The sequence below is a fragment of the Hemicordylus capensis genome, chromosome 11 (assembly GCF_027244095.1).
Source record: "Hemicordylus capensis ecotype Gifberg chromosome 11, rHemCap1.1.pri, whole genome shotgun sequence".
NCBI classification, from domain to species: Eukaryota; Metazoa; Chordata; class Lepidosauria; order Squamata; family Cordylidae; genus Hemicordylus; species Hemicordylus capensis.
The window spans coordinates 14,184,660-14,209,008 of NC_069667.1; the positions used below are offsets into that span (position 1 = coordinate 14,184,660).

The 24,349-nt window shown below is 53.5% G+C and overlaps 1 protein-coding gene across 9 annotated transcripts in view; it reads left to right on the forward strand.

The window, feature by feature from the left end:
• The first annotated feature begins 4,812 nt into the window (after nt 1-4,812).
• LOC128335744 (gamma-aminobutyric acid receptor subunit gamma-4) overlaps nt 4,813-24,349 on the forward strand; it is a 34,059-nt gene continuing 14,522 nt past the window's right edge. For 2 of the 9 annotated variants that reach the window (XM_053274459.1, XM_053274460.1), the window contains exons 1-3: nt 4,813-4,944; nt 15,089-15,237; nt 15,784-15,851. In XM_053274459.1, the coding sequence (XP_053130434.1) occupies nt 4,889-4,944; nt 15,089-15,237; nt 15,784-15,851 (273 nt within the window). In that variant the 5' untranslated portion in view covers nt 4,813-4,888. Of the gene's footprint in view, nt 4,945-15,088; nt 15,238-15,783; nt 15,852-20,880; nt 20,994-24,349 lie in introns of those variants that run through there. The other 7 variants (XM_053274458.1, XM_053274461.1, XM_053274462.1 and 4 more) reach the window with 6 other exon arrangements.

Below are 24,349 nucleotides of genomic sequence, written 5' to 3' on the forward strand. Positions count from 1 at the left end.
GCTAAGCGGGTCTTGGTGTGGTCAATGTCTGAATGGGAGACCCAAGTGTGCCATCTTTGAGGGTGGTGCCATAGCTCAGTGGTAGAGCATGTGCATGTTTGCATGCAGACATTCCCAGGTTCAATCCCTGGCATCTCCAGGAAGGGCTGGGAAAGACTCCTGCCTCCTGCCTTGGAGAAGCTGCTGCTTCTCCGTGTAGGCAATACTGAGCTAGATGGACCAATGGTCCGACTTGGCATAAAGCAGCTTCCTACGGCTTTCAATCCAGAAGTGCTCAGAGTGAGCAACACAAGCAGTTAGAAGAGGGCCGTTAACCTCAGCTCTCACCTTCTGTTCTAGCTTTGGAGTACCACACACAAAAGAGAGGGCTTCTCTGAGCAGTTGCCTTGACCTCTGGCAGGTCCAGCAGCAGCAACAACTGGAAAGGCAAGCCTGCTGCATACCAATGGATGTACCTCCCACCCACTCTACCACCCACATCTTCTTCCCATCTTGCCCCCTTTTTTCTGCCACAGAAAAAGTAGCACAGAACTCCACCTGTGCCTGGGCCCTGCCTGAGTACCGTGAATCTTTCCCGATTCTCAGCCACCTCACTGCGCAGTATTCCCCCAGCCAGTTAGAATGTCTGTGACTATTCTGTGACTTCACCAGCAGCTCAGCCAACAGCAAGAGGAAGCTTGCAGGCAACCACTTCCATGATGCCATTACAGATGGCATGTAAACCCATGTGTACCATCGTTGAGGGTGGGGCCATAGCTAGTGTTAGAGCATGCATGTGCAGCATGTCCCCCCTTGCACACAAGCACACGTAGACACACAAACACTCACACGTGGTGGGGAGGGAGAGAGAGAGAGGTTTCATCTCTAATTATGGACTTCCTTCTGATGAAGGTGGTGTTAATGAGCCTGTTAATTATTATTATATTAATAATTCATAAAGGAAGGAGTGCCACCATCTTCAGAGTGAAAGCAAAGGGCTTCCAATTATTTACACATTTTATCTGGATTTTTACTAGGACCATCACCTGAACAAAGTAACCATACGAGGTTTCAGTTAACTGATTACTTCGTTGGTTAAACTGACATTTGGGTAGTAACAATAGTTCTGAAGCAAGAATCCGGCTCTCCTTGGTGCATGCCAAGAGACGCAGAAGTCCCTGCCTCAGAAGAGGCCTTCCCTTGTGTGGGAGAAAGAAGTGGGAATGCCTCTCTGAAGATGCTGCTGCCCAGCTGCAATTTTTGAAAAGTGCTTCTGGAGCACTTAAAAGTAAGAATAATGTTGTTAAGAATCCTGCTGCCTGCTATTTGTTGACATCTTGTAGCCAATTAACGGTTTTCAAAAATGGTCTAATTGATTAAAACTCTTATGTTTACCCAAATTACTTTTGATCAGATTTAAAGTAGAAGTCGTAGCCCCGCTTAAGATAATGCACGGGTATAGCTGAACCAATTGAGTGGATGGGTTCAAAGAACCCAGGCTCCCAAGCTCCTGAGCCCCCCCCCAGCCCCAGCCCTCCTTATTTTCTTCATTATCTCCCTCACCCCAAGGGGCCTCCGGAGAGAGGAGTGAACATGGGCCCTCTTTCCCCTAGCTACGCCCCTGGATCAGTGAAAAGAGATACCCCCAAGGAACTGATGTCACCACAGCTCCTGGCAGGCAGGGTGGCCACAGATTGATTGACTGAATGATTGATTAAGTGCCATCAAGTCAGTGTCGACTCTTAGGGACCACCTAGATAGATGCCTTCCAGGATTATCTGTCATAAACTTGGCCTTTAAGGTCTCTCAGTGGTGCATTCATTGCTGTCGTAATCATAGGAACATAGGAAGCTGCCATATACTGAGTCAGAGCACAGGTCCATCTCACAGTGGCTTCTCCAAGCTTGCAGGCAGGAATCTCTCTCAGCCCTATCTTGGAGATGCTGCCAGGGAGGGAACTTGGAGCCTAGATGCTCTTCCCAGAATGGCTCCATCCCCTAAGGGGAATATCTTGCAGTGCTCACACTTCTAGTCTCCCTTTCATATGCAACCAGGGCAGATCCTGCTTAGCTTAAGGGGACAAGTCATGCTTGCTACCACAAGACCAGCTCTCTTCCTGAGTCCATCCAATCGAGTCCATCCACCTTGCTGCTGGTTGTTCTCTGCTTTCCTTCAACTTTTCCCAGAGTTATGGACTTCTCAATGGAGCTGGGTTTTTGCATAATGTGTCTGAAGTATGATAGTTTGAGCCTGGTCATTTGTGCCTCAAGTGAAAATCTGGATTGATTTGTTCTATGATCCATTTGTTTGTTTTCCTGGCGATCCACCTTTCCACCACAGGGGCCAGGGCTGGCTCTGGGCTCACTCTAGAGGAGCATTCACACCACATCCACTGCTACACAGAACCTGGGGCCTTTTCCTATGACAATCCAGTGTTGGGTGTTCAAAGCTGTGGGAGGTGCAGTTAAAGGCACAGTCTCACACACTCCTCCCCCCCCCCACACACACTTCAGTAGCAGCCCAAGACCTCTTTGTCTTGAGGCAGGGGTCAAGTGGTGTCACCCACAGCCACTGCTTCATTTCATGTGCGTGCCTACACACATACCCCTCTGCCACATCCCTTTTCCTCCACCACTGCCACATAATGAGCAGCACCCACACCCTTCTCCCTCCCTAGAAGGCTCCAGTACTCTTAACACCCTCTCCCCCTCATTCCCTCTTCTGCTTCTTCCTCCCCTTCTCATTATCAGGCCACCAGGAAGCAAGGGCAGAGGCAGCAAGCAGGAGGGAAGAGGGAGGGGTGGCAGCAGCAGCCAGGAGTGTCTCTAGGCTGAGTGGTGGCTGTGCCCCTGTTTGGTGAAGAGCTGCTGAGGTGGTGGGCAATGGCAGAGGGAGACTGGTGACTTGGCCTGCTCCCCCTTCCCACCACTAATTGGCTGCCTGAGGTGCCTGCCTCACCTGTACACCACTGCTGTTCCTGCACACTGCTGCATACTTCCCCCTTGCTACTTCCTAGTGTGATCTCATCTTACCCAGGCAGAGCAGGAGCCTTGCAGGACTTTCAAAGGCAGCCCTTGCAGTCAGAGAAGCACATGCCACTTTCCCCAGTCACCACAAAAGAAACATTGGTACCACAACAACCACTTTGCAACAGAGGAACATAGAAGCAAGCTGCCATATCCGGTCAGACCATTGGTCCATCTAGCCTAGTATTGTCCACACAGACTGGCAGTAGCTTCTCCAAGGTTGCAGGCAGGAATCTCTCTCAGTATCTTGGAGATGCTGCCAGGGAGGGAACATGGAACCTTCCGCATGGAAGCAGGCAGGTGTTCTTCCCAGAGCGGCCCCACATCCCATGAAGGGAATATCTTGCCATAACGACACATGTAGTCTCCCATTCATATTAAACCAGGGTGGACCCTGTTTAGCAAAGGGCTATGCTTGCTTTCACAAGACCAGGCCTCCTTTTACTGAAGCAACTGGGACCTTTACCCCAATATGCATCATTTTACGCTTCTGTAGAGACTCGACGGCACATTTTACCTTTACCTTTAGAGAGCCACCCAGTTTGGGGAGGTCAGCCCTCTCTTCTGCCGTCCGCTTGGGGTTTCCCCACCCTGAAGAACTCCGCGTCATACGCAAACATGCTGGGCCATTTCTCTGCTCAGCCCAGCTCCGGAGGGTTAACGCACAAGAAGTGAGAAAGCCCACCCCGCAGCCTGCCTGCTTCGCTCCACTGAGAGAGCTGCCCAGAGGCTCTGCCCCGCCTCCTGCCTTTAGCCCCTTCCCGGCTCGGGCATCCACAGCCCCGCTCACTCCCTCTGCGCAAACCCCGCCGGGTCTGGCTTCGTTTTTGTTGGACGACGCGGCCCCAGTGTACCTTCTGCCCACCTTGCCCCTTCTAAAAGCATTGCTGTTCCGCCGGGCCCGCCGCTCCCAAATGCCGCCCATTTTCCAACGCAAAGTTCAGGGACCTCCAAAAGAGCTCGCTCGGTGCCCTGCCCGGCCTGGCCCGGGAGCTGTCCTGTCAAGGGCTCGCCCCTCCCCAAATGAAGCTGTTGCCAGGGCGGGTGACTTCTGCGCTCGAAGGGCGCGTCTGTGAGACAGCGACAGCCAGATTATTCTTGCTCTTCATCGAGCAACCGACGCCTCCGCAAGTCTCTGATCTAGTAACTCTCTGCCCCACCGACGGCCTTGCCTTGCCTTGCCTTGTCAGTCTGGAGCCGTCCTTCGCCAGCCCGGCGCGTTTCCAAATCCTCCACCGTCGTCCTGCTGAAGATGCAAGGACGACGAGCGACCGAGCGCAACTCCCGCTTTGCCAGACGGCGAGCCCGCTCCAGCAACAGAGACCAGGGGGCGTTAGGACCCAGCAGACTGGAGTGGCCCGCCCGCCCGTCCGCCCGCCCGCCAGCCCTGCCCGAGCCTCACACACTCGCCGGGCCAAGGCGGAGGGCAGCGGACGGCGCGATGCCCAACTTTTCCCGACCTCCCCCAAAGCAGAACCAGGAGCCGGAGGCAGAGCGCTCGGGGAGGAGGCAGGGCGGACGGGCAACGGGGAGTGGCGCCGGCAGCAGCAACCGGTAGGGCTGAGAGACGAGGGGGCAGCAGCAGCAGCTGATCTCGCCCGAGGGGCAGCGGCGCCGGGAGGCGCCCCTCTTCTTCCCCAGACCAGCCCGGCATCCAGGCTCCCTTCGGTGGGGATGTCGCTCCCTTCCCGCCGGCCACGACTCCAGCCTCTTTGCTCGGCGGTAGCCACAAGTGTCTTCGCGCCTGGCTCCCGGAGCGCCTAGTCCCGCCGCCGCGCCTGCCAGTCTCTTCCCCGGGCGAGGCCTCCGCCGCCGCCCGCCGCCTGGGCGCCCCCTCGGATGCAGAGCAGAGCGGCGGCCGCCTCTCGGGCTGGGCGCTGAGGATGTCTGGGAAAGTTCTCCTGACCTGCCTGCTCTTCTGTCCAGCCTTCCAGATCAGGTGAGGCTCTTCCGGCTGCCGCCCCGAGAGCTCAGTCCCGGGCTCGCAGAGGCCCCCTGAGCCCTGGGCTCCACCCCGAGAGGCAGCTTGCGCGTGGGGCAGAGAGGGTGGCTGTTCCTCGCGGGTCGGGCGGCGAAGGGCTCGGCGAGAGACGTGCGTGCCACGCGGCGGCCTCGCGCGCGCCCCTGACCTGCTGCGCCAGGGACACCTCGCAGGACGAGCAGCAGCCTGGCCAGCCTCTCCACCAGTGAGGGGGCTGGCTGGCTCAGAGTCAGTGAGGGGGCAGCCTGGAGGACGGGGGGCTCCAGAATTCCGTTGCAACTGGCAGGAGCGGCCCGAGCTGAGCCTGGGCTCCCCCACCGGCTGGCAGGCTCGGGCTCCAGCGCTGCGTGCTCCTCTCACCCGCCGCCTCCGTCTCTATCCCTGCCGCCTCCGCGGCTCCTTCTGCCCTGGGATTCCCCGGCGCTCTCCTCCCTCTCGCTTCTCGAGACTAGACTCTGTCCAAACCCTGCCAGATTTCTGCACAGCCTTTGATGCCACTTGGAGATCAAGAGCCATCGGCAGCTCGCTCTTTCTTTCTCTCCAGGGTGGTTGCAAAGCAATACAGGTACAACAGAAAGAGACACACCTTTAGAAGTATACTACTTAATTTCAGGTAAACAGAGAGAGAGAGAGAGAGAGAGAGAGAGAGAGAGAGAGAGGGTTAGTTAGTCACCCTAACCCAGTCCAAATCCAGATCTTCTCTTTGCTTCTGGAAGATGCTCAGCCCTGGCCTTTGGGATGAAGGGAGGGAGTCCTGGTCAGACCTGTTGCCCTGGGGGAAAGCAGAGGATGCCTTCAGCAGAGCCTGGAGACAGATGCATCAAGGCTTCCTTTGATGCTGGGCAATAAATCATCCAAACAGCCTCTTGAACTGGGCCATGGCAACCAGGAAAGCCCGTCCAGATGCAGGAGAAGGGGGTCAGAGTGGAGCTGCCCACCACACAGGAGTCAGGTTCCTTTGGTAGAGCTTCCTGGTCAGATTTGGGGAAATGGTATTCCTTCCCTTGCGCCTTCATTCTCCTAGCTATGGTCTCTTCCGATGCCCAAAGATGGGCTATACCAGGCTAGAATACTTGGAGATGATCTAGCTAGTTTGAGAAAGGCTAGTTTTCTGCTTTCCCCACAATGACTTTTCCTTCTATGTGGGGTTGCTAGGCAAAGCTGCCTGCTCCATGGGCAAAGGGGGCTTCTGTCCCCACTGCAGCCAGATGCTGGAGAGCTTGTGCCATGCCCCCCCCCAACTGCAGTGGTCATGCTTCCTCTCAAGAGAAGGGTGTACCCCCAGAGGTGCTCTTACCCCTGGACTTCGGGGCCCAAGTCCAGGGCCTCCACACCCCCTGGGCCCCCCCAAATCCTCTTTAGTCTGTCCTGGGTGGTGTGGTAGCCACGCCACACTGCCAGCCCATGCTGCACCGGGCAGCCGAGTGTGATCGTGACTTGCACTGGCTGTTTTAGAGATGGGTGTGTGTGTGGAAAGAAATATGTGAGATGGGAGTATGTTTAGTTGCGTGTTGAAATGTTTCTGCTAATGCATATTTGCATAAATATACCTGTCTTATATTCTTACATTCTTGTGAGTTTTGCTGGTGTTTGTGCACTCATAAGAACATAAGAACAGCCCTGCTGGATCAGGCCCAAGGAGGCCCATCTAGCCCAGCCTCCTGTTTCACATAGTGGCCCACCAGATGCCTCTGGGGAGCCCACAGGCAAGAGGTCTATGCATGCCTTCTCTCCTGCTGTTGCTCCCCTGCAACTGCTATTGAGAGGCATTGTGCCTCTGAGGCTGGAGGTGGCCTATAGCACCAGACTAGTAGCCACTGATAGACCTGTCCACCATGAATCTGTCTAAGCCCCTTTTAAAGCCATCCAAGCTGGTGGCCATCAAGAAGCCATGTGTTAAACATGCTGCATGTGTCACGGTGTGTGTGTATAGGGGTATGATGCAAAACCTATAGGGGGGGGCTCCAAAGACCATTAAGTCCAGGTTCCAAAATTATCTAGAGGCACCTCTGTGTATAGCTGCCTAATGGTACAGCGGGAAATGACTTGACTAGCAAGTCAGAGGTTGCCAGTTCGAATGCCTCCTGGTATGTTTCCCAGACTATGGTAAACACCTATATTGGGCAGCAGTGATATAGGAAGATGCTGAAAGGCATCCTCTCATACCACGTGGGAGATGGCAATGGGAAACCCCTCCTGTATTCTACCAAAGACAACCACAGGGCTCTGTGGTCACCAGCAGTCGACACCAACTCGACGGCACACTTTACCAGAGAGGAGAGCTGGTCTTGTGGTAGCAAGCATGACTTGTCCCCTTAGCTAAGCAGGATCTACCCTGGTTGCATATGAAAGGGAGATGAGAAGTGTGAGGACTGTAAGATATTCCCCTTAGGGGGTGGGGCCGCTCTGGGAAGAGCAGAAGGTTCCCAGTCCCCTCCCCGGCAGCATCTTCAAGATAGGGCTGAGAGAGATTTCCACCTGCAGACCTGGAGAAGCCACTGCCAGTCTGTGACGACAATACTGAGCTAGATAGACCAATGGTCTGACTCAGTATATGGCAGCTTCCTATGTTCCTGCCTTTACCTCTGTGTACCCCTGGGGCACATAAGGCATAAAAGGGTCTGGCCAGTTGCCAGAAGTGCAGAGGCAGTCAGCTTAAAGTGAGAGAGGAGTTGCCAGGCCCCACCCGGGACACCCAAGCTCTCTGCTGGGGTGGTTTCCAAAGCCTGCTGGCTGGTATGGAGGAAACAAACAACCCACAGCAGGGGAGATCCAGCCAGTCGGGCAGCTCCCCGACTGTGGGAGTTGTGCAGTTTATTTTTATTTATTTATTGGTTTGATGCATATACCTCTTTCCATTAAAATATAATCTAAACTAATCTCAAAGCAGTTAGTAGCATAAGCCTATGTGGTGTGGAGGACCCTCCTTCTCCCCAGCACACTTCAGCTCATCTGTGCCTGGACTGAACTCAGCATCCACAGCAGGCTGCAGGGCAGAGCCCTGGTAAGCCCAGCACCAAGTCTGCCTGCCTTGAGCAGGAAGGAGAGCTTTCTCTCCCTGGGCGGCAAGTGGCAAATCTCTTCTGAATGTGGGGCGGGTGGGGAGGGAGCCCAAAGTGATGCGGGGGCTCCAGTCCTCCTCGCTCTGATGCTGAGCTTAATGGGTGAATCCAGAGGAGGAGGAGATGCTGTCAGTGGATCATTTCCCCAGCACTCTGGGGAAGAGAGATGTGGCTGGCTGGAGTTAATTGACAGAGTAAGCCGACTTAAGGTCCATGAAATCCTCCAAGAAGTGCTGCTGGTGGGGGCGGGGCGGGGTGGGGGGCAGGAATCCGATGACTGGCCCTTGGAAGGGCACTGAGGACCACACCATGCCAAGGCCAGGCACGGGTGTGTCTGGCTGCCCCTTGTGTGCTCTTCCTTGGCCCTGGGGGTGGGGGGTCATGCACGGATGCCCAGCTTTCCGGAGGTGGCCCTCTTCCTCACACAGAGGTTTGGCTCAAGCAGAGTGGATAGGAGGAGTCAGTGAGCCTGCTTGGGTTTCCGTATGGGCTCAGATGACGTGTGGGAGGGAGGGAGGGAGGGAGGGGGCCCTGACTGCCATCTCCTGGCCTGAACCCTGCCTCCTTGTCAGTGCAGCCAAACCCTGCTCCCCACCTGCAAAGGGGGACTCAGGGGAAGGTGGATGGGCCAGCTCTGCAGCTGCCTTGAGAGAGGACCTCCTGTGGGCCTCCCCACTGGACTTCCAAGATGCATTAGCACCCACATGGGGAGGTCTTTGGCAGAGAGCTGCCACCCCCTACCTCGATATTTGATATTTTCAGGGCTTGCACATGGACGGTTCTTGCCCTGAATCAACAGCCTGGCCTGGAATTTGTTCTCGCGCTCCTAGGAAGCCATTGCTCCCAGCAGGCCGGTATGGATGGCTGTCCAGGGGCTTCTGAAAGCTACAGACATGGTTTTGGAATAGAGCCATTAAAACCTTCTGGAAGCCGGTGGGGCTGCTGGTAGAGAAGACATCCCCTCCCCTAGGACTGGGAGTTGGGGGCTGTTTTGGTTTTTATCTGGTTTGGACAAATCTTACAGGATTTCCCATGCTCATTCTTTTTTCGAGGATATTGAATGAAGGTGACAGATATTCTCCCCAGGAAATAATGCAGGAAAAAAACATTTAACATTTAGAAAAACCATTCGAAACCAGGATCAAGAAGTGTATAGATTGTTGGTGACAATGCTGTCAGCAGACTGAGCACACTGTCACAGCGCCAACCCCTCTGCTAACACGGGGTGGAAAATCTTGATTGGTGATGCTAATGACACGTTTCCCATTCTCTCTCGTGTAGACACCATCTAGTCCGGCCTCTCCCCTCCACCGCCCATTCCCCCCACACAGAGCAAGGCCTTGGGGCCCTTGGAGAAGCGAGGGAGGGGAGGAGTGGCGAGCTGCCATTCCCCAAGTGGCCTGCCCTCTGCACATGCCCCATTGCTGTATCAAGGCTAATCTGCACCCCCCTTTTGCCAGAATTCAAAGGCCAGATTTGTCTCAGGGTTGCCAGTTCTTGACCTCTCTGAAGGTGTGCAGTGGTCTTTTTCACTGACCCATCATCCATCTAGCCCCGAATAGTCCTGATTAAAGCTGGTACAAAGAAGCAGAGACAGAAGGAAGTGTCTCCTTGCCCTCTAAGGTAGTCAGCCTCACAGAGCACCCCATATCTTCGGAAGACACACCCACCCACTTTATTCTTCAGCACAAATACAGCCTGTCACCATAGCCTGTCCCTGGGGAAACCTCAGAGCACTCGTGGCCCCTACTTGGTTGGTACCCAACATCTGGTCACTAGAAGTCCACTGTCTGCCTGTCCCACACATGTAGCTCTCAGAAATAAGTGCCACAGAACTGTGCAATGCTTTTTTGTAAAGACAAATGCAAGGCCAGTGCAATGAGTTCCACAAGTAAATGTGCAGACGTTTAGCTTCTGTTTGTTCTTTGCAATTGCTTTAACTGGCTGTCTCCGGGTGTCTTGTTTAGAGAGAATGATCAGTTTTTCTATTCACTCTCCATAACTGCATCTGTCAGTTAGCGTGCCCCTTCACTCTCCACCATCTTTTTAAGAAGAAAGGAACATAGGAAGTTGCCATATGGTCAGACCATTGGTCAATTTAGCTCAGTATTGTCGTCACAGACTGGCAGCGGCTTCTCGAAGGTTGCAGGCAGGAATCTCTCTCAGTCCTATCTTGGAGATGCAGCCAGGGAGGGAACTTGGAACCTTCTGCTCTTCCCAAAGCGTCTCCATCCCCTGAGGGGAATCTCTTACAGCGCTCACACTTCTCGTCTCCCATTCATATGCAACCAGGGCAGACCCTGCTTAGCTAAGGGGATAAGTCATGCTGGCTGCCACCAGACCAGCTCTCCTCTCCTATCAGTGTCTTTCTTTCAGCTTCTATTGGTGTCTTTCAGGCTACTGGCACCCTCTCCAGGTGAGGACCCAGCAATCTTGGGAACATAGGAAACGGCCATATACTGAGTCAGACCCTTGGTCCATCTCAGCTCAGTATTGTCCACACAGACTGGCAGAAGCTTCCCCGAGGTTGCAGGCAGGAATCTCTCTCAGCCCTATCTTGGAGATGCAGCCAGGGAGGGAACTTGGAACCTTCTGCTCTTCCCAGAGCGGCTCCATCCCCTGAGGGGAAGATCTTGCAGTGCTCACACATCAAGTCTCCCATTCATAAGCAACCAGGGCAGACCCTGGTTAGCTATGGGGGCTATGAGCTATAGTCATGCTTGCTACCGCAGGACCAGCTGTCCTCTCCCTAAGCTAAGCCTTTCTCCCAAACTCCCTAGGCCTTCCTGCTGTAACAAGATGCTCAGCCATATATCTCCATCTCCATCTCCATCTCCTCCTCCTCCTCCTCCTCCTCCTCCGTTTCTAGAGCTCAACACATCAATCTGAGTTCCACCAAGTAAGGCCCTTGGTCCATCTAGCTCACTGTTGCCTGCACTAACTGGCAGCAGCTCTCTTGGATTGTCAGCAAAGAAGGGTTCTTCACAGGTCGCCTGGAGATGCTGCCAGGGTCTGGAGCTGATACCTTCTGCCTGCCAAGTATGGCTCTGCCACTGTGAGGTTGAGCTTTAGAGACCTGACCAGAATTGCACCTGCTGTTCTCATGTGGATTCTCCATTCCAGTTCTGTGGCATCGGGAAAGCATGCCAGGTCGGCCCATCAGGCCTATTTGCTATCATTAGGAGCGGAGGGCAGCATGCCCTTTCTTTAGCCAAATGCAATTAGAGCCTGCTGACACGGCATGCTCTTGGGAGAAGGTCAACCACTGCTCAAGCAAGGGATGCCGGCTCCATCTGTCCTCTCCCAGGTCTGATCATTCACATGCTTGACGCATCCCTGGCCCAGTTAAGGAAGCCATCCTTGGCTCTCATATAAGAACATAAGAGCAGCCCTGCTGGATCAGGTCCAAGGCCTATCTAGTCCGGCATCCTGTGTCACACACAGTGGCCCACCCGATAACTCTGGGAAGCCCACAGGCAAGAGCTGAGGGCATGCCTTGTCTCCTGCCGTTGCACCCCTGCCACTGGCATCTTGCCTCGGAGGCTGAAGGCGGCCTATAGCCCTCAGACTAGTATCCATTGATAGACCTGTCCTCTGTGAATTTATCCAAGTCCTTCTTAAAGCCATCCAGGCTGGTGGCTGTCACCACATCTTGTGGCAGAGAATTCCATAGGCTAATTATGTGTTGTGTGAAAAAGTACTTCCTTTTCTCAGTCCTAAATTTTTGGGCAATCAGTTTCATGGGATGACCCCTGGTTCTAGTGTTATGCCAGAGGCAGAAAATTTCTCCCTATCCACTCTCTCCACACCATGCATAATGTTATAGACCTTTATCAAGTCTCCCTCAGTCATCTTTTTTTCTAAACGAAACTCTCCTGCTCTTCAGACCTCCTCAGAATATTCCCTGCCCCACCCCCAGGGCCCTGAGAATTCTGGGCAAACTCCTTCCTTCCTTCCTTCCTTCTGTGCATTCCTATGCAATGCATTGCTTCTTCCAAAGAGGTGGGGGCTGTTTTGACACCAGGTTCTGCAAAATGTCAAGCATGGATCGCTCTCTCTTCTGATTCTGACTGAGCCAGCTTGGATCCGGGCTGCACCTTTCACAAGTTGCCGGATTGAAATGCTCAGGTGCAAAGCAGCATCTCTGCCCATCCGCTCTGCCCCTGATTGCAAAATGTTTGCTGCATGTGACATTTCCATTAAGAGATGCGAGGCCCAGCCCTCTCTCCACCTCCCTAATTGCTCAGTGCCTGGAGGAGCCCAGCCATTGCTTATTACACCTGGGAGATGGAAGCGCTTCCTGCACTTGTTACTGGAAAGTGCCGGCAGGGAGGGGAGCTCACCACCTTCCCGCTGAAACTGAACTAGCAGTCAGGCAGCCTCTGCGGAAGCCACTGCCCTGTGCCTTGGAAGTGGCCCTTTTCTCCCAGTATTTGGGATGTGGAGGGGCACAGCTGACTGTATCCTTGGCAATGGCCCGACTGAGCAAGCTCTTCCTCCTTCCCTGCTTGTGCCGCTGCTCAAGGCTGTCAGTTCCAGCCCAGGCAGAGACCCCCTTCATCTGACATGGGGTGAGGCAGCTTCATTCCAGGCACAAGCCAGGCCTGAAGGGCAGCCGTGGGCACAGCCGGGAGGCCTTGTCCCAGGTATTCCAGGCAGCGTCCCTCTCCTGGAGGCTTGCCAAAGGCAGGGGCTGGGCAGTGCTCCTGCATGGACTGGCATTTGGGGACTAAGTGTACTTTTGGACAGGATGCCCATTTCATGCAAACAACTCAAGCCACATTTCTGCTGCAGGTCCACACAGACTTCACGCTTGTAGAATCTGAGGTGGCCTTTGTGTGACTCTTGCAGCGGAGACAGGTGCAGCCCCCAGAGAGGAGTTCTGACATCTAAGGGCATCATATCTAACATCTGTCTAAGGAGTTCTAACATCTATCTAAGTTAGGAGTTCAGCTATCACCTTAGGGGTTCACCTAAGTTAGGAATTCATCTAACTAAGTTAGGAGTTAGCCAGGTTTACGGGCCAGGCAGAGGCCAGGTCTCTCTGCCCATGGCCATCTTATGGGTAGATCAGGAGTTCTAACTTCTATCTAAGGAGTTCTGACATCTAAGGGCCTCACACATCAGGAATGAGCCCCCCTCTGACCCACAAATCTCCTTTGTAATGAAGGAGAGGAGCCATGTCTGGAAATCCTTTTGACAAGATGACACCCTCGCATAGAGCAATGCATCTCACTAGCCCAGTTGGTACTGGAGATTTCCAGCACCCCAGAGCACCATATTCCAAATTGGCTTTCTTGGCCACAGCCTGATAGCAGTGGATGCACAAGAGAGGGAAGGTGCTTTGCCCTCCAGGTCCCACAATGGGGGGGGGCACCGAGACACTCCTGCCCAACCCCCACCCCCAGGACCATTTCAGCAGCTAGGTGCTATAGTGATATTTGGGCATAAAAAGGGAGGAAAAGGAGAAAGGATTAATGGACAGACAGCAGTAATTCCACACATGCACTCCTCTGCACAGAGCAAAAACAGAGAATGCTTAAGGGATCAAACTCAGCACGACTCCCACTCCCAGCCATGCTGGAGAGGGAAGCAAGAAAATGAGTGGTGCCTGCAAACTGAGCTTTCAGATAGCACTGAAATGTATACGGTGGAACTTACTTGTGAGTAGGCATCGTGGAAGGATCTTGGGAATGTAGTGCTGTGCAGAACATAGGAACATAGAAACTGCCATATACTGAGTCAGACCCCTTGGTCCATCTAGCTCAGTATTTTCTTCACAGACCGGCAGCGGCTTCTCCAGGGTTGCAGGCAGGAGTCTCTCTCAGCCCTGTCTTGGAGATACTGCCAGGGAGGGAACTTGGAACCTTCTGCTCTTCCCAGAGCGGCTCCATCCCCTGAGGGGAATATCTGACAGTGCTCACCCTTCTTGTCTCCCATTCATATGAAACCAGGGTGGACCCTGCTTAGCTTAAGGGGACAAGTCTTGCTTGCTACCACAAGACCATCTCTCCTCTAAAAGAAGCATTGGGGGTGGGGCTGTAGCTCAGTGGTGGCTGAGCATCCCCTTGGCAAGCAGAAGGTCCCTTGTTCCATCCCTGGCAGAATCCCACCCCGAGATTCTGGGAGAGACTCCTGAGCCAATACTGGGCTAGCTGGACCAATGGCCTGACTTGGTAGGAGGCCTGTTCCCATGTTCCCATAAAGCTCCCTTTTAATGCCCCTTCCAGCTAGTTGCAGAACAGGTCTGCCTGGGGCTAGGGCTGTTGTGGAAGCAACGTGTGCTGTTGGGCAGCAGGGAGGGACAGAGATGGTGGTGGACAACTGATTTATTTGCCTTGTGGCTGAGTAAACAAACTGCTTGGGCTTTCCTTGGCCTTGGGCTTTCCTGATGGGAAAAGGCTGCAGCATTTGGAGGGGTTTTTTTGTTACCAAAAAAGGGAGGTAGCTAAGGGGGGAAAACAGCAGAGGTGCATAAAATGATGCCCACCATGGGGCCAGTGGAGAGAGAGGAGAGGAGTTCTTTCTCCTTCTCTCCTAACAGAACTCAGGTCATCCATTGCACTCTGTTGGCAGAGATGGAAAGCAGATGAATGGAAAACCTTCTTTGCACAATGTGGACTTGATTTGTGGTATTTGCTGCTGTGGGAGATGGCCATGGCCACTGGCTCAAGCTACAAAAAGAGAGTTGGTCAGTTAATGGAGGAGGAGGGAAAGAAGACTAGCCATGGCTATTGGCCATAGTGAATTGTAGAGACTGGGCTTGGAAGGGCTGGGCTGTTTTCTTTGTACCCTGTTGATGAGCTACCCAGAAGAACCTGGTTGGCCAGTAGCCACAGTGGCCAAGGTGGCCCCAAGGGGTGCTGCACATCCATCCATCCATCCATCCATCCATCCATCCATCCATCCATCCATATTTATTTGCCCCATTTCTATACTGCCACATATACAAATCTCTGGGCGGTTTACAATGTCCTTGTGGACATTATGTCCTGACCTCCTTGCGGGCAGCTCCCTGACCATTTGCCTGTTTCCTGCAGGGCAGAGAGTGCGGAGGAATATGACTATGATTACCTCAGCACGAACAAGACGTGGGTCCTGACCCCCAAAGCCCAGGAGACGGACGCCACCCACATCCTCAATGCCCTGCTCCAGAACTACGACAACAAACTGAGGCCAGACATTGGCAGTAAGTCCTGCTCCCAAGACCCTGGCTGGCTGGCTGGCTCTCTCTTCCCTGCGCAGATGCTCTCGCTTTGCAAAGGGTCATGTACGGCCAATTCCCGAGCCCAGGAAAGCACAGTGGCTGGAGGTTGTGGGCAGGAAGTTGTAGGCCATGTCAATTCAGGAGCGCAAGAAGTTGAGAATGGACCAGGCTCAGAGAGCATGTCATGGGTGGCGGGAGTCAGGGCGAGCTCAATTCATTCTTCTCAGCCAGCAAGGCAGGTAGAGACAGGTGTCCAAGGGAGCCCTGGAGAGCTTGTGTGTCAGTTGGGGTGGGTGAGATTCTGTCTACTTTTCAGTCCACTAACAAATCTAAAGCTCCCTTCAAGAGGGTGAAGGAAACCAGGACTCTAAAATAGCTGTAACTGTGCAGCAGCAACTGTGTAAGCAGAGGCCTTGGTTCTGCACTGTCCCTCATTTTCTGCACAAAACCCTCCACTCCACACCCCTCTCCCCTGATGCCGTTCCTTCCCCACCGGCTGAGCCTGGTCTCTTTGGCTCTCTTTTCCAGTCAAGCCCACTTTCATTGATGTGGACATCTATGTAAACAGCATTGGGCCCGTCTCTGTGATCCACATGGTGAGTGTCGAATCTTCTGGGGAAATCCATGGAAATCCATCAGAATGGAGAGCCGGGTTGGAAAGCCCCACTGGGGAGGGAGGAGGAAGTGGAGATGGCCTTTGAAAGGAAGCCGATTTCCAGGACCCTCTTCTCTGACTTGGCCTCCCCTGCCAGGCCTCAGCTCATCCCTGCTCCCCCTGCTGATCATTGACCCCTCCGAGCCTCAGAGCCTCTCTTTATGAGGTTTCTGCTTTCCTGCACCCTCCCCATCCCTCCACTTACGGCAGCACAGCTGTGTCACAGGTGCACCGTTTTAACTGTTGCAAGCTCAGCTCATCAGATGAAAAAGCATAAACACTAACCATGAATGTTTGAAATGCCAATTGTCATTTAAATTAAAGGATGTTAACATTTTTACCATCTGAGAAAAAGTCTGAAATCTGGCTGATTCCCACCCCCTCCCAAACCTCTAAAGCATTTCCCCCCTTGACTTTCCTCTGAACAGCTGAAAAGGTTTGACTTCTCAAGGGAAGAGACCTGCTTTCTCTAGGAGTCCGTCTCTTTCCCCAAACTAGAGGAAGCCTCTAGAGGCCAAAGTCATTGACCAGGAGATCCAGCAGGGAGCTCAAGAAGCCTTTGCTAGATCAATGAGGTGGTGAGGCCGGGGTCTCAGGGGACACCGCTGTGAAGGAGGGGCATGGAGAAGAGACCACGGCTTTGCAAACCAGCATCGCTTGCAGGGAAAGCAGAGCCTCTTCCTGGGATGTGCAGAAGTGTCCATGTAGGAAATCATTCCAACCACAGCTCTGGTGAAGATGAACTGTTGTGGGTAGGGGGGGAGAAGAAGGAGATGGCCTGCTGTAACAGAGAGCTCTCAGCCCTGTGGGACAGATGTGCACCACCATCACAGCTGGCTCTGTGCTCCCTTCCTAGAATGTGCAGATGCTTCTGGCCAAGGGAAGCGTCAGCGCTCTGCCTGACTGCATGCCTTTGCATCCCTTTGCATGACTCTTGTAACCCAGGCCCTCAGAAGCAGCTGGTACCTTGGAAGGGGAGCTGGAGGGGCACTGCGTGTACCTGGAAGAGGACAGACCTTCTCTAGCATTAATGGAACAGGGTGGTACATGCACAATGGGCCAAGAATGGACTGGCAGAGGGGAGAGGGGGCTCTGTTCAGTGGAAAGTGATGCCCTTTGGCTGTTGCGCAGACTACAGCCAAAGAGATGCAAAATGTGGCTCAATTTCCTTCTAGAAAGGAAATTGCTCCTCACCTTTTGCGCCCAGAGAAAGAGATGAAGGGGACAATCTGCCCAGAATTATCTGCACATAATTATTTAATTTTTTAAAAAATTACATGTTATATCCCGCTCTTCCTCCAAGGAGCCCAGAGCGGTGTACCACATACTTAAGTTTCTCTTTCACAACAACCCTGTGAAGTAGATTAGGCTGGGAGTGAAGTGACTGGCCCAGAGTCACCCAGCAAGTCTCATGGCTGCATGGGGATTCGAACTCGGGTCTCCCCCGTCCTAGTCCGGCACTCTAACCACTAGACCACGCTGGCTCATCCGATGCTTTTCCAGCGCTCTGTTGCTGGCATTTTGCCTGGCTGCAAGATGTTGGCTTCACCACACAGCACCCCTTCCCACATGCACATTGTACTGTAGAATCTGAGCTTCCGCTGTGGGGAGGGACCGATCCCAGGCTGAGGAAGTCCAAGGGGTGCCATTTCCTTCTGCTGTGGGGTGGATCCCTGAGCAGTGCAATGTGGCCCCATATCAGAAAAGAGGGGTGCTGAACTGGGTGGCCTTTTTGCCCTGCCTTTGGCAGAAGAGCTCACCACCGTTATGTGAGCATTTGGAGAATAAGGCCAAGGCTCACTGCCCTGAGACGCAGGAAGGAGGGCTGAACCCAGCAGCTTCAATACCCTGCATACCTGCCTGTTCTCCTTGGACTGCCCTGGATGATGGTCAGGATTTCACCGGGACCACCACTGCCTTAAGGGCATTTGAGACCAGATCTGCCTTGGGTACCCCCCTCTGGCTCATCCCTTCCTCACTCAGCTCTCACCAGCACATCTGTAGACTCTGCAGGCCACTTTGGGGTCCACCTGGGGTGTGTGGCAGGGTCACAGCATCCTGGAGAAAGAGCCCTCCCCCTCCAGATTGGTCCTCTCTCTTGGTCGGTCTGCGCAGGGCCCAAAATAGGGGCCTACCAGGTGCAGCTGCATCCTTTCTGCAGTTCTCCCCATCTGGAAAATACTCTTTGGAGGCACCATTGCAGCAGGATCCCCTTAAGTGGTCCCCCTTGGGCCTCCGCTCCCCATTTGTTGCTCTTTAAAATCATTTGCAAACATCTCTGGATTAATGGTGTTCCCCTGAGTGGGCAGATGTGGAGGCTGCCTTTCAGGGGAACCGAGGGACAGAACTCTTTTGTTTTTCAATTATATTTTTGCTGACTGCTGTGGTTTACTGACAGGATTTGTGGCTGGTTTTATTTTGGAATTGTTTTATTGTTATGGATGATAGTTCTAATGAGTGTCGAGGGCAACCTGACTCCTTTTTTGAGAAGCCTGCCTTTACAGCTCCTGGAAATGCAGCAATCACTCCATGCTTAGGACAGGAGAGCTGGTCTTGTGGTCGCAAGCATGACTTGTCCCCTTAGCTAAGCAGGGTCCACCCTGGTTGCATATGAATGGGAGACTTGATGTGCGAGCACTGCGAGATATTCCCCTCAGGGGATGGAGCCACTCTGGGAAGAGCAGAAGGTTCCAAGTTCCCTCCCTGGCAGCATCTCCAAGATAGGGCTGAGAGAGATTCCTGCCTACAGCCTTGGAGAAGCTGCTGCCAGTCTGTGAAGAGAATACTGAGCTAGATAGACCAATGGTCTCACTCAGTATATGGCAGCTTCCTAGGTTCCTGACCCTGTCAGTTGCCCCCGTGAGCAGAGGTGACATACTCAGAAAGGACTTAGACCTGCCCACTTTGGAGACTGCTTTTTATCTCCGCAAAGTTTGCAAAGACAAGGAAAGTATCACTTGGTCAGCAGCAAGCAGAAAAAGCTGCAAAAAAGGCCTCCTCTTTGACTAGCCTGTTTAAAGAGGCTTGTGGCACCCAGACCACTGAAGAAGAGGTGAGATGGGCCAATGCTATGTGGGTTAAATGCAGCCCACTGCTTGGATTAATCCATCTGAAAGCCTAGATCCTCAACTTCAATCAGCCTAGAGTGCAAGTTCCATTTTATGGCAGCAGCAGAAACAACCCATGTAGTCCCTGCCTCATAGGAACATAGGAAGCTGCCTTATACCGAGTCAGACCCTAAGTCCATCTAGCTTAGTATTGTCTACACAGACTGGCAGCGGCTTCTTCAAGATTGCAGGCAGGAATCTCCCTCAGCCCTGTCTTGGAGATGCTTCCCAGAGCAGCTCCATCCCCCAAGGGAAATATCTTACAGTGCTCACACATCAGGTCTCCCATTCAAATGCAAACCAGGGTGGACCCTGCTTAGCTAAAGGGACAAGTCATGCTTGCTGCCATGAGACCACCTCTCCTCCCCTTTCCCTGAGTGAGCAAAGCAGGCCCAGGAAGAGCTGCTGCCTCCTTCCAGCTCCTCAAACCCCACCTGTGTGGGCTGCCTAAAGGGAGGCCTGCTTGTGTCCCCAGCCCCACTCCCCAAAGCCTCTGTGAACGAAGTACATCTCCCAAAGGGGGTCAGTTCCCAGGCAGGCCTGGTCACACAGCCCTGAAAGGCCACTCCTGGAGGATGACCCCTCCCCCTGCAATGTACCTGAGGTGTGCCTGCCCTCCCCTGCCATCCTGATCAATGGCTTCCCCCAGTAGGGTGCCCACCACTAAAGCGCACCAGTGTAGAGAAGGAGAAACCACATCCCTGCCCAGGACAAACATGGCAGAGAGCAAAAATTCCTACATGGCCCCAAAGGTGACTGGTTCCTTGGGGGAAGGGCTTCTCATCACGAAGTGCTGGCACCAGTGGTGTCAGGTTGCACCTGAGAGAGTGGGAGGGAGGGAGCACCAGCCCCCAGAGTGCCACTGGGCTCCTCATTAGTCAGCCAGGAAGTTTGCAAATGTGACCTTTGCAAATGGGGATTGCAGTCAGGACCTTTGCAAATGGGCATTGCAGTCAGGACCTTTGCAAACGTGAATTGCAAACAGGACCTTTGCAAACGTGCATTGTCAGGGGGAGGTTTGCAGACGCGCTCTTGAGATGGGCAGGCAAACTTCTTCTTGGCACTGAGTGCTGTGGGGTGCCAACTCCTGCTCCTAGCTGGGGTTAGAGGCTAGGAGAGGCTCTCTAGAAAGTGGGTGGCTGAGAAAGGCTTCAAACCCAGGACTGAAGTGTCAATCAGCTGGCTCTTCCACAATCGGTTTACATCAAGAACTGATCCTGCTGTGCAAGGGCCAGCTGATTCACCCATTAGCCCAGGGTCTGAACCCTTTATTTATGTATAGAAGGATGTCTGCTCTGCCTTCCAGCCCCCAAGTGGTTGCTGCCAGATCACAACAACGTTAAAAGGTTAAAACCAAACCAAACAAGCCAACATGTAAAAGACGAGGAGGCTGTTCTCACATGCAGGCAAAACCAGGCTAACAAAGCCCAGCCTGGTCTTGCCCGCAAGTGAGAACTGCCAGGATTGTGCCCAGTCCCCGTGACACCTTGGCAGCAAATCCACCGAACCAGCCACCCTCTTAAACGGGGTGAAGAGAGAGAGAGCATTCTCTTAACCCCACTTTGCTGGCCATCTGCCAGCCGGGAGACTGCAGGGCACACAGTCACACAGTGCCTTATGGGTTATGGAGTTCTGAGGGCTTCCTGGTCCCCAAACCTCCCGGATGCCTGTAGCAGCCAGCGAACATCTGGGTGAGCAATCCTCTTGCCCAGCAAGGCGACCAGGACCGCCTGCAGGGGAGGCAAGCAACGTAAGGCTTCCTCCCCAGCAATCGCGGGGCCCCTTTCTCCGTGATTGTGAGAAAGGGCTCAAAGACTGACACCCTGACTAAATGACTTGACTGTCTTGTCCTGTTCATTTCAGTGGGACTTCCCTGGTGGCACGGAGTCAGGATGCCAGCCTTTGAGAACAGCAGCAAGGACAAAGGTTCACTCCAAGGGGGCAAATGTAGCCCTGAGCTAGGAGCCCCTCCAGGGGTGAGTTTTTTGGGCAGCTCTGGAGGGATTCGGCCATTGTCCAGGAGGGGGGCAAGCAGGGGGAGGCCGTGGGAGAGCCCTGAAGCAAAGGGGGCCTTTATGCCCTGCCACAGGAATGTTTTCCATACTAGCCTGGGATTACCATCCTCTACAAAGAATGCAGGAGCAGCTGGTCCTAATGAGTGGGGTGCGGGGTGGGTGGGGGCAGCACAGCTCCCTCTGCTTCCCAGAGCTCGGTTTGCACCTCTCTCTCCTGTCCCACCCCAGCATTAATGAGAGCCACTTTGCCTGCAGGCTGGCCATTTGTCAGGTTAACCGTGCAGCTCTACCTGACAGATGGCCAGCCTGAAGGCAGGGCAGGCAAGAGAGGAGCTGCAGGAAGCAGAAGCAGCTGTGCCTCCTTTGGCACCCCACTGACTCATTAGGACCCACCTCTCCTGAAATAATGGTGGCTGGCCCGTTCCATTCTGAGGCCTTCCATATTGTCTGCCTGTCTTTTTCCAGGTCTGATTTATGGCTATCTTTGTTTACAAAGAGTATAGCTGGCTTATACGTTCAAGAGACGCTTGCAAGGAAGAGGAGGGGCCTTTGCAGAGAAGGGCTTACTCCAGAGTAACCGCAGGGTAGTGTCTTATCCGTGGGCGTGATGGGATTTTGAGGGGAAGTGAAGAACTCTGTGATGTGCTCTGTGGAGCCACTGGTTAAATTCTGTGCCTAGCTGATTCTGAAGAATTAAGGCCTTGGGGAGGGGGTCAAGGCCCCCACATCGGCATTCAGCCTTCATTGTTCCCAGGGCTTAACGCTGGTAAACTTATGCTACAGTCCAGAGTGTGTTCGTCTCTGATTTGCTGCTCAGGAAAACCAACCCTGCAGGTCCTTTCCTTTTGCAGCCGACCCTTTCCTAAATGAGCTGGGGGGTGGGTGCATGGGGACAGAAGGGAGCCCCCCCCGGGATCATTGATGAGGGAGTGGGGGCAAAGAAACTGCCCAGGATTCAGAGCAGCAACCACAGAGAATTCCCGTGTGCTCTGAGCGAGATGCATTTAGTCACGTGCCTCCAAATCACAGCGTGCATCTGGACGGCCTGAGGCACAACAGAGTCTGGAGATAACAAAATACATCTAAGATGTCTTTGGCTGCCGGGATGTCTTCGGTGAGACTTGCACGTCCCAAAGAAGTGTGCAGCTTGCAAGGGGTTGCAATGGCTCTTTCTCCTAGGGAAAGAAAGAAAACTTCCCCTGGCCAGCTGAAGACTCCCTTTATCTCCTCTGCGGTGTCTGCTGGCAGCCTCAGCCTGTCTTCTCAGTATCTCTTTCACTGGCCTTCCCCACTTGGCGGCAGGGAAAAGAGAGGGCATCAGGGCCACAGCTTGCTTTGGGGCTGAGCTGCAGATCCGAGGTCACTGCTGCCGCTGCCTCCACTCATTGGAGGGCCCAGAATTGTCCTGCAGCTGAGCAAGAGACCGCAAGAGAGATGATGACAATGGCCCCTTTTTAATCCATGGAGCATCTGTGCCAACTCTGAAATTCCTGGTGGCAGCCGCATGCCATCCCTCCATGGCAATGGCCTTGGCACTCCATAGGATGGGGTGAGGAGGTCAGGCACCACTTGGGAAGCATGGAGGGTTCCCTTGAATAGGAAGACAAGCCTCCGGTGTGAAGTGGCCAAGGCTGGCATCCCTGGGCATCCCTCCTACCTGGGCTGCCAGCAAATGGGACCTGCTAGAGGGAGGAGAGCTGGTCTTGTGGTAGCAAGCATGAATTGTCCCCTCTGCTAAGCAGGACCTATCCTGGTTTACGTTTGAATGAGAGACTACATGTGAGCACTGTAAGATATTCCCTATAGGGGATGGGGCCGCTCCGTTAAGAGCACCTCCATGTTGCATGCAGAAGGTTCCAAGTGCCCTCCCTGGCAGCATCTCCAGGACTGGGCTGGGAGAGACTCCTGCCTGCAACCTTGGAGAAGCCGCTGCCAGTCTGGGTAGACAATACTGAGTTGGATGGACCAAAGGTCTGACTCAGTATAAGGCAGCTTCCTCTGTTCCTATGAGGGGAGCCCAACTTGCCTTTCACTCCGCGCAGAAGGTGCTGCGGTTCAGGGCAGCTCTCTGTGGCTGCAGGCAAAGCGAGAGGCGGAGAAACAGAGCCATTGCAGCTGCCGAGATGGGAGACTATTGGGAAGGCAGCTGAGCAGCCTAGAAGGGAAGCTGGTTGCTGCTGAGCCCAATTACCATTCCGTGCATATGTGGGGAGAGGATGTGCTTGCTAGGCCACACAAAGGCAGTCTGCCATTCAGTGGCAAGCACACACACACACACACACACACACACACACACACACACACACACACACACACCCTCTTCCCAATGCCTCCCATTCTTCCCAAATAGCGTTCCTTCACAAATCTCCCTCGCACATGCCTTCCTCCAATTAGGCCTCTGATTCTTTCGGAGGCATCCGCGCAAGAAAAGAGCAACAAAGAGCGGAGGAAGTGGAGAAAAGCCTCTCCCGGCTGCGGAGATTTCAGAGGCAACATTGTGCTGGAAGCAGAGCGGCCCTGCTAAGGAACTGCTCCCCAGCGGCCGCCAAGCACCCTGTTGGCTCCTTCCTTGGCCCCAGCCGGGGAACTCTGGCCAGAAGAGTTCCAGCAATGCACTGGCCGTTCACTGCAACCAGGAGGTGGGATGTCTGATCCCACATGTGGAAAGAGAGAATTGGCCACGTGCCGTGTGGCCTGGCCCTAGGATTGCCATATTCTGGCTCTCCACATCTGGGCACCCTAATGACATATTATGTAAATTGGCTTGTAAATAATTTGCATATATGAAAATTAGCAGGTGCACTTTTCCATTGACTTGAATTTGCACTGGATATCTACCAATAGTAGTTGGGGAAGATATCTTTCCTGACCATTTTCCTTGACAGCAATAGAACAACAACAACAACAAAATGCACAGTTTTTCAGGCTGCAATTCTGTCACACTTACTTGAGAGAAGAACTGATTGAAACCAATGGTGCTTACTTCTAAGTAGGCATACATAGGGGATTACTGTACTTGTGATTTCTTCCCAGCTAGCCTGCTGTGCCTTACCTGCGTGGTGTAGTGGTTAGAGTGCTGGACTAGGGCCGGGAAGACCCGAGTTCAAATCCCCATTCAGCCATGATACAGGTGAAACTCAGAAAATTAGAATATCGTGCAAAAGTCCATTAATTTCAGTAATGCAAATTAAAAGGTGAAACTGATATATGAGACAGACGCATTACATGCAAAGCGAGATAAGTCAAGCCTTAATTTGTTATAATTGTGATGATCATGGCGTACAGCTCATGAAAACCCCAAATCCACAATCTCAGAA